This window comes from Lampetra fluviatilis, chromosome 48 (genome assembly GCF_964198595.1).
Source record: "Lampetra fluviatilis chromosome 48, kcLamFluv1.1, whole genome shotgun sequence".
NCBI lineage: Eukaryota > Metazoa > Chordata > Hyperoartia > Petromyzontiformes > Petromyzontidae > Lampetra > Lampetra fluviatilis.
Window position 1 is genome coordinate 7,178,096 of NC_136322.1, and position 15,257 is coordinate 7,193,352.

The 15,257-nt window shown below is 56.6% G+C and overlaps 2 protein-coding genes across 2 annotated transcripts in view; both read left to right on the forward strand.

Moving 5' to 3' along the window:
* Positions 1-834: 834 nt before the first annotated feature.
* Positions 835-12,214, forward strand: MED21 (mediator complex subunit 21). The gene is made up of 4 exons (XM_078877715.1): positions 835-889; positions 2,501-2,627; positions 7,565-7,665; positions 8,760-12,214. Exons 1-4 carry the CDS (start codon positions 848-850, stop codon positions 9,189-9,191), a joined length of 702 nt encoding a protein of 233 aa, XP_078733841.1. The 5' UTR covers positions 835-847; the 3' UTR covers positions 9,192-12,214.
* Positions 12,215-15,093: 2,879 nt separating this feature from the next.
* The window catches only part of LOC144948235 (nucleobindin-2-like), a 58,584-nt gene continuing 58,420 nt past the window's right edge, over positions 15,094-15,257 (forward strand). Inside the window, 1 exon segment of the mRNA XM_078877658.1 lies at positions 15,094-15,231. Coding sequence (XP_078733784.1) covers positions 15,225-15,231 — 7 coding nt within the window. The 5' untranslated portion in view covers positions 15,094-15,224.

Here is a 15,257-nt window from a genome sequence, read left to right on the forward strand (position 1 = left end):
CATGACCCAGATTTGTGGGGTGACATGACCCAGATTTGTTGGGTGACATGGCCCAGATTTCTTTGGTGACATGACCCAGATTTGTGAGGTGACATGACCCAGATTTGTGGGGTGACATGACCTAGATTTGTGGGGTGACATGACCCAGATTTGTGGGGTGACATGACCCAGATTTGTTGGGTGACATGACCCAGATTTGTGGGTGACATGACCCAGATTTGTGGGGTGACATGACCCAGATTTGTGGGGTGACATGACCCAGATTTGTGAGGTGACATGACCCAGATTTGTGGGGTGACATGACCCAGATTTGTGAGGTAACATGGCCCAGATTTGTGAGGTGACATGACCCAGATTTGTGAGGTGACATGATCCAGATTTGTGGGGTGACATGATCCAGATTTGTTGGGTGACATGGCCCAGATTTTTTTGGTGACATGGCCAGGATTTGCGAGGCAGGGCACGGTTCGTGCGATTCGCTTGGGTCAACATCCTGCTCGGATCCCCTTTTCATGTCAATGGTGACCCGGTTCCCTATTCATTTCAATGGAGGATCCGGTTCCCTATTCATTTCTATCGGGATCCGGTTCCCTATTCATTTCTATCGGGATCCGGTTCCCTATTCATTTCAATGGAGGATCCGGTTCCCTATTCATTTCCATCGGGATCCGGTTCCCTATTCATTTCAATTGGGATCCGGTTCCCTATTCATTTCCATCGCGATCCGGTTCCCCCATTCATCCCAATGGAGGATCCGGTTCCCTATTCATTTCCATCGGGATCCGGTTCCCCTGTTTATCTCAACGGAGGATCCGGTTCCTGCTCTTCAGACTTACCCCGGGGCAAGATGGCGGACCGGCTAACTCAGCTTCAAGACGCCGTGAACTCCGTGAGCGTCTCTCCCCGCCCCTCTCTCCGTCTCTCTCTCCGTCTCTCTCCGCGGATTTAAACTCTCGGCGCGAGGCGGGCGGGCGGGCGGGCGGGCGGTCTCCCCGAGGGAACTGGCGTCGGCGCCGGTTTAGATGACATCCCGACAATACAAAGAATTAGCGGCCGAAGCCTCTCGCCTAGAAACCCTAGCCGGAAGCCTGCGTTAGGCCCTCGGCGGCTCGTGGTCGGGGAGCGGGGGGGGGGTCGCGCCGATGGAGATTAGTGGCTAGGAGATGTTGACTACCTCGCCTGGTGTACAGGAGGTCGTGAGTTCGATCCCGACCCTGGCAATGCCTGTTGCTGTATATTTGGAGTCTGCGTCTCTCTCTCTCATCATCATCAGGGTGGCTAGGAGATGTTGACTACCTCGCCTGGTGTGCAGAAGGTCGTGGGTTCGATTCCGACCCTGACGATGCCTGCTGCTGCTGTATATGTGGAGTCTGCGTCTCTCATCATCATCATCATCACAGTGGCTAGGAGATGTTGACTACCTCGCCGGGTGTGCAGGAGGTCGTGGGTTCGATCCCGACCCTGGCAATGCCTGTTGCTGTATATTTGGAGTCTGCATCTCTCTCTCTCATCATCATCACAGTGGCTAGGAGATGTTGACTACCTCGCCTGGTGTGCAGGAGGTCGTGCTTTCGATCCCGACCCTGACGCCTGCTGCTGTATATTTGGAGTTTGCGTCTCTCTCTCTCATCATCATCACGGTGGCTAAGAGATGTTGACTACCTCGCCTGGTATACAGGAGGTCGTGAGTTCGATCCCGACCCTGGCAATGCCTGTTGCTGTATATTTGGAGTCTGCATCTCTCTCTCTCATCATCATCAGGGTGGCTAAGAGATGTTGACTACCTCGCCTGGTGTGCAGGAGGTCGTGGGTTCGATCCTGATCCTGACACCTGCTGCTGTATATTTGGAGTCTGCGTCTCTCTCTCCGTGGTGGTCACTGCGTGGTGGTTTTGTCTCCACGTCGTCCTCCGGGTTTCCCCTCCACATTTAGAATCAACATCACCACGCGTTTGGAATATTTGGCTGCTGCTATAAAAACGACGACGACGATGATGACATTAGCCCACTTTGTTGAGCTGCTATTGATCGTGACGAGAATCTGTATTTATCCTGGAGGAATCCGAAGAGCTATGAAGCTCTTTTTTGTCACATGAACAAGGACCGAGATGAGTGGCTGATGCACCACCTGTGCCCCATACTGTGCCAACTCGCTGTGCTTTAGCCACCCGGCGCTCAGCTCGTTGTTGTGATCGTCACTGCTCCGCCCTCCGTTGTTGTTGGAGGGCGACTGCCTCCAACTGCCCAGTAGCGTCCTTCACGAGCCTCCTCCACAGAGGGCGATCTTGACACCGCTGGTACCAGTCATCGGCAAGTCCACTCAGCTCCACGTCCTCCTGTACCACATCACTCCATCTCTTCTCTAGCCCGTGCCGCGCCCGTTTAGCCCCCTCAAACACGTTCTAACACACACCTCTGTGTGTCCCCCCCCCCATCTCTGACCCCCCCCCCATCTCTGTGCCACCCCCCCCCTCTGTGCCCCCCCCCTATCTCTGTGTCAGATGGCCGACCACTTCTGCAACGCGGTGGGGGTGCTCCAGCAGTGCGCGCCCCCCACGTTTTTCCCCAACACGCAGAGCGCCGCACACAAGGAGGTGCCGCTCGCCGCCTCCTCCTCCTCGCAGGAAGGTAAAAGAGCACGGGGGGGGGGTCCATCACAGAGGGGGGGGGGGGGGGTGGGTCCATCACAGAGGGGGGGTCCATCACAGAGGGGGGGTCCATCACAGAGGGGGGGGGGGGTGGGTCCATCACAGAGGGGGGGTCCATCACAGAGGGTGGGTCCATCACAAAGGGGGGGTCCATCACAGAGGGGGGGTCCATCACAGAGGGTGGGTCCATCACAGAGGGGGGGTCCATCACAGAGGGTGGGTCCATCACAGAGGGGGGGTCCATCACAGAGGGTGGGTCCATCACAGAGGGGGGGTCCATCACAGAGGGGGGGTCCATCACAGAGGGGGGGGGGGGTGGGTCCATCACAGAGGGGGGGTCCATCACAGAGGGGGGGTCCATCACAGAGGGGGGGGGGGGTGGGTCCATCACAGAGGGGGGGTCCATCACAAAGGGGGGGTCCATCACAGAGGGGGGGTCCATCACAGAGGGTGGGTCCATCACAGAGGGGGGGTCCATCACAGAGGGTGGGTCCATCACAGAGGGGGGGTCCATCACAGAGGGTGGGTCCATCACAGAGGGGGGGGTCCATCACAGAGGGTGGGTCCATCACAGAGGGGGGGTCCATCACAGAGGGGGGGGGTCCATCACAGAGGGGGGGTCCATCACAGAGGGGGGGTCCATCACAGAGGGGGGGTCCATCACAGAGGGTGGGTCCATCACAGAGGGGGGGTCCATCACAGAGGGTGGGTCCATCACAGAGGGGGGGTCCATCACAGAGGGTGGGTCCATCACAGAGGGGGGGTCCATCACAGAGGGTGGGTCCATCACAAAGGGGGGGGTCCATCACAGAGGGGGGGGGGTCCATCACAGAGGGGGGGTCCATCACAGAGGGGGGGTCCATCACAGAGGGGGGGTCCATCACAGAGGGTGGGTCCATCACAGAGGGGGGGTCCATCACAGAGGGGGGGTCCATCACAGAGGGTGGGTCCATCACAAAGGGGGGGTCCATCACAGAGGGTGGGTCCATCACAGAGGGTGGGTCCATCACAGAGGGGGGGTCCATCACAGAGGGGGGGTCCATCACAGAGGGTGGGTCCATCACAGAGGGTGGGTCCATCACAGAGGGGGGGTCCATCACAGAGGGGGGGTCCATCACAGAGGGTGGGTCCATCACAGAGGGTGGGTCCATCACAGAGGGGGGTCCATCACAGAGGGGGGGTCCATCACAGAGGGTGGGTCCATCACAGAGGGTGGGTCCATCACAGAGGGTGGGTCCATCACAGAGGGGGGGTCCATCACAGAGGGGGGGTCCATCACAGAGGGTGGGTCCATCACAGAGGGTGGGTCCATCACAGAGGGGGGGTCCATCACAGAGGGGAGGTCCATCACAGAGGGGGGTCCATCACAGAGGGGGGGGGGCGGAGGGTCTTGTTGGGTTGGGGCGGAGTGACGATGAACGCGGCACCACCACCCACGCCACCCACACCACCCACGCCACCCACACCACCCACGCCACACACACCACCCACGCCACCCACGCCACCCACGCCACCCACACCACCCACGCCACCCACGCCACCCACACCACCCACGCCACCCACGCCACCCACGCCACCCACGCCACCCACGCCACCAACGTCACCCACACCACCCACACCACCCACGCCACCCACGCCACCCACGCCACCCACACCACCCACGCCACCCACGCCACCCACGCCACCCACACCACCCACGCCACCCACGCCACCCACGCCACCCACGCCACCCACGCCACCCACACCACCCACACCACCCACGCCACCCACGCCACCCACACCACCCACGCCACCCACGCCACCCACGCCACCCACGCCACCCACACCACCCACGCCACCCACGCCACCCACGCCACCCACACCACCCACGCCACCCACGCCACCCACACCACCCACGCCACCCACGCCACCCACGCCACCCACGCCACCCACGCCACCAACGTCACCCACACCACCCACGCCACCCACGCCACCCACGCCACCCACGCCACCCACGCCACCCACACCACCCACGCCACCCACGCCACCCACGCCACCCACGCAACCCACGCAACCCACGCCACCCACACCACCCACGCCACCCACACCACCCACACCACCCACGTCACCCACACCACCCACACCACCCACTCCACTCACACCACCCACTCCACCCACACCACCCACGCCACCCACGCCAACCACACCACCCACGCCACCCACGCCACCCACACCACCCACGCAACCCACGCCACCCACACCACCCACGCCACCCACGCCACCCACGCCACCCACACCACCCACACCACCCACACCACCCACGCCACCCACACCACCCACACCACCCACGTCACCCACACCACCCACACCACCCACACCACCCACACCACCCACACCACCCACGCCACCCACGCCACCCACACCACCATCACCACCACCCACACCACCATCACCACCGCCACCCACACCACTCTGTGTGTGTGTCTCTGTGTGTATCTGCGTGTGTGTCTGTGTGCGTGTCTCTGCGTGTATCTCTGCGTGTCTCTGTGTGTGTGTCTGTGTGTGTCTCTGTGTGTGTGTCTGCGTGTGTGTCTGTGTGCGTGTCTCTGCATGTATCTCTGTGTGCGTCTCTGCGTGTAGAGTACTCCCAGCTGTTTGCGACGCTGATCGCGCGCACGGCCAAGGATATTGATGTCCTCATCGTGTGTCTCTGCGTGTATCTCTGTGTGTGTCTCTGCGTGTGTCTCTGTGTGTGTCTGTGTGTGTCTCTGTGTGTGTCTGTGTGTGTCTCTGTGTGTGTCTCTGCGTGTATCTCTGTGTGTGTCTGTGTGTGTCTCTGTGCGTGTCTCTGCGTGTGTCTCTGTGTGTGTGTCTGTGTGTGTCTCTGTGTGTGTCTCTGCGTGTATCTCTGTGTGTGTCTGTGTGTGTCTCTGCATGTATCTCTGTGTGTGTCTCTGTGTGTGTCTCTGCGTGTGTCTCTGCGTGTGTGTCTGTGTGTGTGTCTCTGCATGTGTGTCTGTGTGTGTCTCTGTGTGTGTCTCTGCGTGTATCTCTGTGTGTGTCTCTGTGTGTGTCTCTGCTTGTGTATCTCTGCGTGTGTCTCTGTGTGTGTCTCTGTGTGTCTTTGTGTGTCTCTGTGTGTGTGTCTCTGCGCGTGTATCTGTGTGTGTGTCTCTGCATGTATCTCTGTGTGCGTCTCTGCGTGTAGAGTACTCCCAGCTGTTTGCGACGCTGATCGCGCGCACGGCCAAGGATATTGATGTCCTCATCGTGTGTCTCTGTGTGTGTGTCTCTGCGCGTGTATCTCTGTGCGTGTCTCTGCGTGTGTCTCTGTGTGCGTCTCTGCGTGTAGAGTACTCCCAGCTGTTTGCGACGCTGATCGCGCGCACGGCCAAGGATATTGATGTCCTCATCGTGTGTCTCTGTGTGCGTCTCTGCGTGTGTGTCTCTGTGTGTGTCTCTGTGTGTGTCTCTGCGTGTGTCTCTGCGTGTAGAGTACTCCCAGCTGTTTGCGACGCTGATCGCGCGCACGGCCAAGGATATTGATGTCCTCATCGTGTGTCTCTGTGTGTGTGTCTCTGTGTGTGTCTCTGCGTGTGTCTCTGTGCGTGTCTCTGCGTGTCTCTGTGTGTGTCTCTGTGTGTGTCTCTGCGTGTGTCTCTGTGCGTGTCTCTGCGTGTGTCTCTGTGCGTGTCTCTGCGTGTGTCTCTGTGCGTCTCTGCGTGTAGAGTACTCCCAGCTGTTTGCGACGCTGATCGCGCGCACGGCCAAGGATATTGATGTCCTCATCGTGTGTCTCTGCGTGTGTGTCTCTGCGTGTGTCTCTGCGTGTGTCTCTGTGTGTGTGTCTCTGTGTGTGTCTCTGCGTGTGTCTCTGTGTGTGTGTCTCTGCGTGTGTCTCTGTGTGTGTCTCTGCGTGTAGAGTACTCCCAGCTGTTTGCGACGCTGATCGCGCGCACGGCCAAGGATATTGATGTCCTCATTGTGTGTCTCTGTGTGTGTGTCTCTGCGTGTGTCTCTGTGTGTGTCTCTGCGTGTAGAGTACTCCCAGCTGTTTGCGACGCTGATCGCGCGCACGGCCAAGGATATTGATGTCCTCATCGCGTGTCTCTGCGTGTGTATCTCTGTGTGTGTCTCTGCGTGTGTCTCTGTGTGCGTCTCTGCGTGTGTGTCTGTGTGCGTGTACCTCTGCGTGTGTCTCTGTGTGTGTCTCTGTGTGTGTGTCTCTGCATGTGTCACTGTGTGTGTGTCTCTGCGTGTGTCTCTGTGTGTGTCTCTGCGTGTAGAGTACTCCCAGCTGTTTGCGACGCTGATCGCGCGCACGGCCAAGGATATTGATGTCCTCATCGCGTGTCTCTGCGTGTGTGTCTCTGTGTGTGTCTCTGTGTGTGTCTCTGCGTGTGTGTCTCTGTGTGTGTCTCTGTGTGTGTGTCTCTGTGTGTGTCTCTGCGTGTGTCTCTGTGTGTGTCTCTGTGTGTGTCTCTGTGCGTGTCTCTGCGTGTGTCTCTGTGTGTGTCTCTGTGTGTGTCTCTGTGTGTGTCTCTGCGTGTGTCTCTGCGTGTGTCTCTGCGTGTGTCTCTGTGTGTGTCTCTGCGTGTAGAGTACTCCCAGCTGTTTGCGACGCTGATCGCGCGCACGGCCAAGGATATTGATGTCCTCATCGTGTGTCTCTGTGTGTGTGTCTCTGTGTGTGTCTCTGCGTGTGTCTCTGCGTGTAGAGTACTCCCAGCTGTTTGCGACGCTGATCGCGCGCACGGCCAAGGATATTGATGTCCTCATCGTGTGTCTCTGTGTGTGTGTCTCTGTGCGTGTCTCTGTGCGTGTCTCTGCGTGTGTGTCTCTGTGTGTGTCTCTGTGTGTGTCTCTGCGTGTGTGTCTCTGCGTGTGTGTCTCTGTGTGTGTCTCTGCGTGTGTCTCTGTGTGCGTCTCTGCGTGTAGAGTACTCCCAGCTGTTTGCGACGCTGATCGCGCGCACGGCCAAGGATATTGATGTCCTCATCGACTCGCTGCCGAGCGAGGAGTCAACCGCCGCCCTCCAGGTAGCAGCTTGCACCACCAACTAACAACAACAACAACTAACAACAACAACAACTAACAACACCAACCTGCACCACCAACTAACAACAAGAACTAACAACAACAACCTGCACCACCAACTAACAACAACAACAACAACCTGCACCACCCACTCACAACAACAACAACCTGCACCACCCACTCACAACAACAACAACAACCTGCACCACCAACTAACAACAACAACTAACAACAACAACCTGCACCACCAACTAACAACAACAACTAACAACAACAACCTGCACCACCAACTAACAACAACAACAACTAACAACAACAACTAACAACAACAACAACCTGCACCACCAACTAACAACAACATTAACCTGCACCACCGACTCACAACAACAACAACCTGCACCACCCACTCACAACAACAATGTCCTGCACCACCCACTCACAACAACAACAACAACCTGCACCACCCACTCACAACAACAACAACAACCTGCACCACCCACTCACAACAACAACAACAACAACCTGCACCACCCACTCACAACAACAACAACAACCTGCACCACCCACTCACAACAACAACAACAACCTGCACCACCCACTCACAACAACAACAACAACCTGCACCACCCACTCACAACAACAACAACAACCTGCACCACCCACTCACAACAACAACAACAGCACCACCCACTCACTCACAACAACAACAACCTACACCACCCACCCACTCACAACAACAACAACCTGCACCACCCACTCACAACAACAACAACAACAACCTGCACCACCCACTCACTCACAACAACAACAACAACAACCTACACCACCCACCCACTCACAACAACAACAACGACCTGCACCACCAACTAACAACAACAACAACAACCTACACCACCCACCCACTCACAACAACAACAACAACCTACACCACCCACCCACTCACAACAACAACAACAACCTACACCACCCACCCACTCACAACAACAACAAAACAACAGCACCACCACGTGGAGGCTGCTGCTGCTGCTGCTGCCGCTTGTACACACGGCGCCTCACCCCCCCCCCCACCCCCCACATCTCCCCGCCCGTCCCCCAGGCCGCGAGCCTCCGCCGCCTGGAGGAGGAGAACGTGGAGGCTGCTGCCCTCCTGGTGGAGGTGGTGGGGCGTGGCGAGGCTCTGCTGGCGCGCGTACAGGCGGCGCTCGCAGACATCGCCGAGTCCCAGCTCAGCACGAGACACTCCATCCTCGCCCCATCACCATCCTCCTCCTCCTCCTCATCCTCCACCTCCTCCGGCACAGCGGCTACCGGCCCGGCTACGGCGGCTACAGCGGCCGCGGCACCGCCGACGGCGGTACCGACCGCCGCCGCCGCTGCCGCGCCCGAAACAACGGCGCTGCCCCCGCCACCGCCGCCGGCAAACGCCAACGCTACGCAGCAGCAGCAGCAGCACCAGCAGCAGCAGCATCAGCAGCAGCAGCAGCAGCAGGAGGGGAAGGGGACATCCGAAGCGCTGCTGGATCAGTGAAGCGGCATGCATGTGGAAGTCCCCCGACCCTTCGGGTGATGAGCGCGTTTGGCTGCGTGCCGTGCGAAAGAAGTTCCACGTTAGGAGGGGCCCCTCCGCTAACGGGAACGGGATGGGTTCCGGAGGTCTGCGTGCACAAGTCGATTTCGTAAGTCCCAACTTTCATCCTCGAGATTCCAGACGCAGCTGTGTGCGGCGTGGACACACTAGCACGGGGGAATGGTTTCAAAAGTTGTATAATTTCCTATAGATGTAGGTGCCACTGGTTCTTCATGTTCTGTAGATGCCACTGGTTCTTAATGTTGTGCAGATGTAGATGCCGCTGGTTCTTCACGTTCTGCAGATGTAGATGCCGCTGGTTCTTCACGTTCTGCAGATGTAGATGCCGCTGGTTCTTCATGTTCTGTAGCTGTAGATGCCACTGGTTCTTCACGTTCTGCAGCTGTAGATGCCACTGGTTCTTCACGTTTTGCAGCTGTAGATGCCACTGGTTCTTCACGTTCTGTAGATGCTACTGGTTCTTCACGTTCTGTAGCTGTAGATGCCACTGGTTCTTCACGTTTTGCAGCTGTGGATGTTGAACTCAATGACTCTCGCTCCGGACAGGCAACTGGACTTAACGGACCGGGTTTTTGTTCCTATCTCTGAAAGTTCGTAAGTGGAGGAGTCCCTGCGCATCGTACGAGTGGAGTTTCAACGCACACGCAAAGGAGCTGTCGACTATCATCGCGCAAAGTCCGCTCCATCTCTCGGCGGCGGAAACAGAGGCCGCCGATGGAACGAGGACTGTGATCTCACCGCATGAATTCTAGATTTCGAGCTTTCGTGACTGCAAGGATTCATACTTTTAGTTTTTTCGGTAGAGTCACGTACACGCTCATATGGAGCAAGATGTTGACCACCTCACCTGGTGTACGGTAGGTCGTGGGTTCGATCCCGACCCTGACGCCTGACGCAGCGAATCTGGCTGTGACGGTCCCGTCTACGATGTAGCAAGATGTTGACCACCTCGCCTGGTGTACGGGAGGTCGTGGGTTCGATCCCGACCCTGACGCCTGACGCAGCGAATCTGGCTGTGACGGTCCCACCTGGTGACGGAGACTTGTGTTGCTTCCGAAACGTCGTGATTTTTATTATTTTTTTATTTTAATTTCATTTTTTTACCCACGTGACTTTACCGAAAAAACTAAGAGTGTGGCTCACCGCATCACCGCGCGGCGCTTTCGGATGCGCTTCTGCGGCCGTCTGGAACGTTCTTCCATTCCGATATTCGGAAGCCGCTGGGAGCTACGATAAGACTCGTTTCTCATCAAGATCGACGAAGTCGTTTCCTCAGAAAGAGCTTTTTTGTGTGTGAATGTTGTCCATCCCCCCCCCCCAACTTACAACGTTCATAGAGACAAATATACTCATCACACAGAGACCCATAGACTCATCACACAGAGACCCATAGACTCACCACGCAGAGACCCATAGACTCATCACACAGAGACCCATAGACTCACCACACAGAGACCCATAGACTCACCACGCAGACCCATAGACTCATCACACAGAGACCCATAGACTCACCACACAAACCCATAGACTTATCACACAGAGACCCATAGACTCACCACGCAGACCCATAGATTGGCCACACAGAGACCCATAGACTCACCACACAGAGACCCATAGACTTGTCACACAGAGACCCATAGACTCACCACGCAGACCCATAGACTCATCACACAAACCCATAGACTCATCACACAGAAACCCATAGATTGGCCACACAGAGACCCACAGACTCGCCACACAGAGACCCACAGACTCGCCACACAGAGACCCATAGACTCACCACACAGAGACCCATAGACTTGTCACACAGAGACCCATAGACTCACCACGCAGACCCATAGACTCATCACACAAACCCATAGACTCATCACACAGAGACCCATAGATTGGCCACACAGAGACCCACAGACTCGCCACACAGAGACCCACAGACTCGCCACACAGAGACCCATAGACTCACCACACAGAGACCCATAGACTTGTCACACAGAGACCCATAGACTCACCACGCAGACCCATAGACTCATCACACAAACCCATAGACTCATCACACAGAGACCCATAGATTGGCCACACAGAGACCCACAGACTCGCCACACAGAGACCCACAGACTCGCCACACAGAGACCCATAGACTCATCACACAAACCCATAGCCTCACCACACAGAGACCCACAGACTCACCACACAGAGACCCACAGACTCACCACACAGAGACCCACAGACTCACCACACAGAGACCCACAGACTCGCCACACAGAGACCCATAGACTCACCACACAGAGACCCACAGACTCACCACACAGAGACCCACAGACTCATCACACAGAGACCCACAGACTCATCACACAGAGACCCATAGACTCACCACGCAGACCCATAGACTCATCACACAAACCCATAGACTCATCACACAGAGACCCACATACGTACACACATACGTACACACACACACGTACACACACACACGTACACACACACGTACACACACACGTACACACACACACGTACACACACGTACACACACACACGTACACACACACGTACACACACACACGTACACACACACACGTACACACACACACGTACACACACACACGTACACACACATACGTACACACACACACGTACACACACATACGTACACACACACACGTACACACACATACGTACACACATACGTACACACACACACGTACACACACCGCGCTTGCCACTTGTGTTGGTCGTGGCGCGGGTGTCGAACTCGGGTGTCGAGAAGCGCGTTATGAATGGAGGTGTGTGAATGTGTACAGTGACCTGGTTGATTGTGTGTGTGTGTGTGTGCCCGTGTGTGTGTCTGTGTGTGTGTGCCCGTGTGTGTGCCTAGGGCTGTGTGTGTGTCTTGTGTATTTTTCTAACTGTTTTGTTATTGTTTGTCCAACATGCGCCTTCGGTATTTTCATTAAAATATTTGGCCAGCGTTCGCTGTGTGCAGTGTGTGTGCTGTGTGTGTGTGTCGTGTGTGTATACTGTGTGTGTGCAGTGTGTATACTGTGTGTGTGCTGTGTGTGTGTAGTGTGTGCAGTGTGTGTGCAGTGTGTATACTGTGTGTGTGCAGTGTGTGTGCACTGTGTGTGTGTAGTGTGTATACTGTGTGTGTGCAGTGTGTGTGCACTGTGTGTGTGTAGTGTGTATACTGTGTGTGTGCAGTGTGTATACTGTGTGTGTGCAGTGTGTGTGCACTGTGTGTGTGTAGTTTGTATACTGTGTGTGTGCAGTGTGTGTGTACTGTGTGTGTGTCGTGTGTGTAATGTGTGTGTGTACTGTGTGTGTGTGTGTGCAGTGTGTGTGTGCTGTATGTGTGTACTGTGTGTGTGCTGTGTGTGTAGTGTGTGTGTACCGTGCGTGCTGTGTACTGTGTGTCTAGTGTGTGTGTACCGTGTGTGTACTGTGTGTGTACGTACTGTGTGTGTACTATGTGTGTGTGTACTGTGTGTGTACGTACTGTGTGTGTACTATGTGTGTGTGTACTGTGTGTATGTTCTGAGTGTGTACTGTGTGTATGTTCTGAGTGTGTACTATGTGTGTGTGTGTACTGTGTGTATGTTCTGAGTGTGTACTGTGTGTGCGTGTGTACTGTGTGTGTGTACCCAGCGTGCAAACATTGGGGAGACAAAGGCGGCCGGGCCTGGTGCTGCCCGCAGTGCCAGCTTTCATCATCGGCGCTGCTACTCGCTACTCACAGCACTTGCCCCACGCAGTCTGGAGGCTACACGGGAGATCTTTGTCACTGTTTGACCCCCTCTAGGGAGATCACAGTGACCACACGGGGAGATTGTTCAGTGGGGCAAGGGGCCGCTGGTTACACAGATTGCGGATTCAATCCAGCCGCTGGCCTGGTTGACCCACCCACCAACTCGTCCACTCATCCACCCACCCACTTATCCACCCACCCACTCATCCACCCACTCATCCACCTACCCACCCACCCTCTCACCCACCCACTCATTCACTCATCCACCCACTCAACCACCTACCCACCCACCCATTCATCAACCCACCAACTCACCCACCCACTCATCCACCTATTCACCCACCACTCATCATTCACTCACTCACCCACTCACCCACTCACTCACCATCACTCATCACACACTCACCCACCCACTCACCCATCCATCCACTCTCGCACTCCACCCACCCTCACATCCACCTCCACCACTCACTCACCCACCCTCTCACACCCACTCATCAACCCACTCACCCATCCACACACCCACTCATCCACCTATTCACCCACTCACCCATCCACCCACTCACCCACCCACTCATTAACTCATCCACCCACTCATCCACCTATTCACCCACTCATCCACCTATTCACCCACTCATCCACCTATTCACCCACTCATCCACCTATTCACCCACTCATCCGCCCACTCAGCCACTCACCCACCTACCCACCCACCCACTCACCCACCCACCCTCTCACCCACCCACCCTCTCACCCACCCACTCATTCACTCATCCACCCACTCAACCACTCACCCACCTACCCACCCACCCACTCATCCACCCACCCATTCATCCACCCACCCACTCACCCACCCTCTCATCCACCCACCCTCTCACCCACCCACTCATTCACTCATCCACCCACTCAACCACCTACCCACCCACTCATCCACCTACCCACCCACCTACCCACCCACCCTCTCACCCACCCACTCATTCACTCACCCACCCACTCATTCACTCATCCACCCACTCAACCACCTACCCACCCACCCACCCACTCATCAACCCACCAACTCACCCATCCACCCACCCACTCATCCACCTATTCACCCACTCACCCATCCACCCACTCACCCACCCACTCATTAACTCATCCACCCACTCATCCACCTATTCACCCACTCATCCACCTATTCACCCACTCATCCACCTATTCACCCACTCATCCGCCCACTCAGCCACTCACCCACCTACCCACCCACCCACTCACCCATCCATCCACTCTCGCACCCACTCATCCACCCACCCACTCACCCACCCACTCACTCATCCACCCACCCATTCACCCATCCACTCACCCATCCACCCACCTACTCATCCACTTATCCACCCACCCACTCATGAGCCTTAACATACTTTTGAGGCAAGTGTTGTTTGCGAGCACCAATGAGGGCAATGTTTACACACTGCACCAGGCACCCGTTTGAGGCCGAGTCGACCTAGGGGAGGCCCAGAACCGGGTCAATGGTCTCGGCCGTGAGCGGGAATCGAACTGGTTGCCGGGTTCGTATCGCAGCGCGCTAACCGCTGCACCACCCATCCAATTGCTACGTAGGGAGCGGATTCACAACCAACAAAAACTCGATACGTGTCAATGTAAACAAACAAAATAATTGGCGACGTTTCGGGAAATGACCCTTCTTCAGAGCGCATCAATAAAAAAAAATATTCCCACCACAGTCGCCTTGAGCCCATGCAAATTGCTGCCCATGAATCAGAATCGTAATTCTTAATTTAGACGCCGTCGAAACCGCAGAAAGGCCACGTGGCGTTCAACATCGCCACGTGTCCCTCACGCCTCATTTGCATATCAATAACAACATTTGCATGTAATTAGCATATCAACGGCAACCGTCAGGCAAGGCTTGCCACGTGACGTCGGTTGGCCCCACCCCACCCCCCCATGCGAGTCGGCAGCCAATGAGGAGGAGGCGGCGCGAGCCCTCGGGCCAATGGGATCGCGCGTGGAGCCGGCGGGAGGGGGGGGGGATGTGGGGGGAGTGGTTTAGAGGGGGGAGGGGCGGAGGGGGAGTGGGGAAAAGAGGGGCGGGGCTGGGGGGGGGGGCGACTTGGACCTGGTCACGTGACCGCTGCTGCCCTGCCCCAGTGCTGCCCGGTTGGACCTGCTGAGTGAATTCTCACGACGCTGCCCTTTCAACTGCATGCGGCTGCCCTCCGCCCTCACCCCCCACGATGTCTGGTGAGTGCTGCTGTAGTTCTCTTCCT

Excerpts from the sequence above, each read along its gene's own strand:
- MED21 (XM_078877715.1), top strand. The coding sequence starts at position 848 with ATGGCGGACCGGCTAACTCAGCTTCAAGACGCCGTGAACTCC. Across the intron at positions 890-2,500 it reads TTCAAGACGCCGTGAACTCC|ATGGCCGACCACTTCTGCAA; the intron begins GTGAGCGTCTCT and ends TCTCTGTGTCAG. Across the intron at positions 7,666-8,759 it reads AGTCAACCGCCGCCCTCCAG|GCCGCGAGCCTCCGCCGCCT; the intron begins GTAGCAGCTTGC and ends CCCGTCCCCCAG.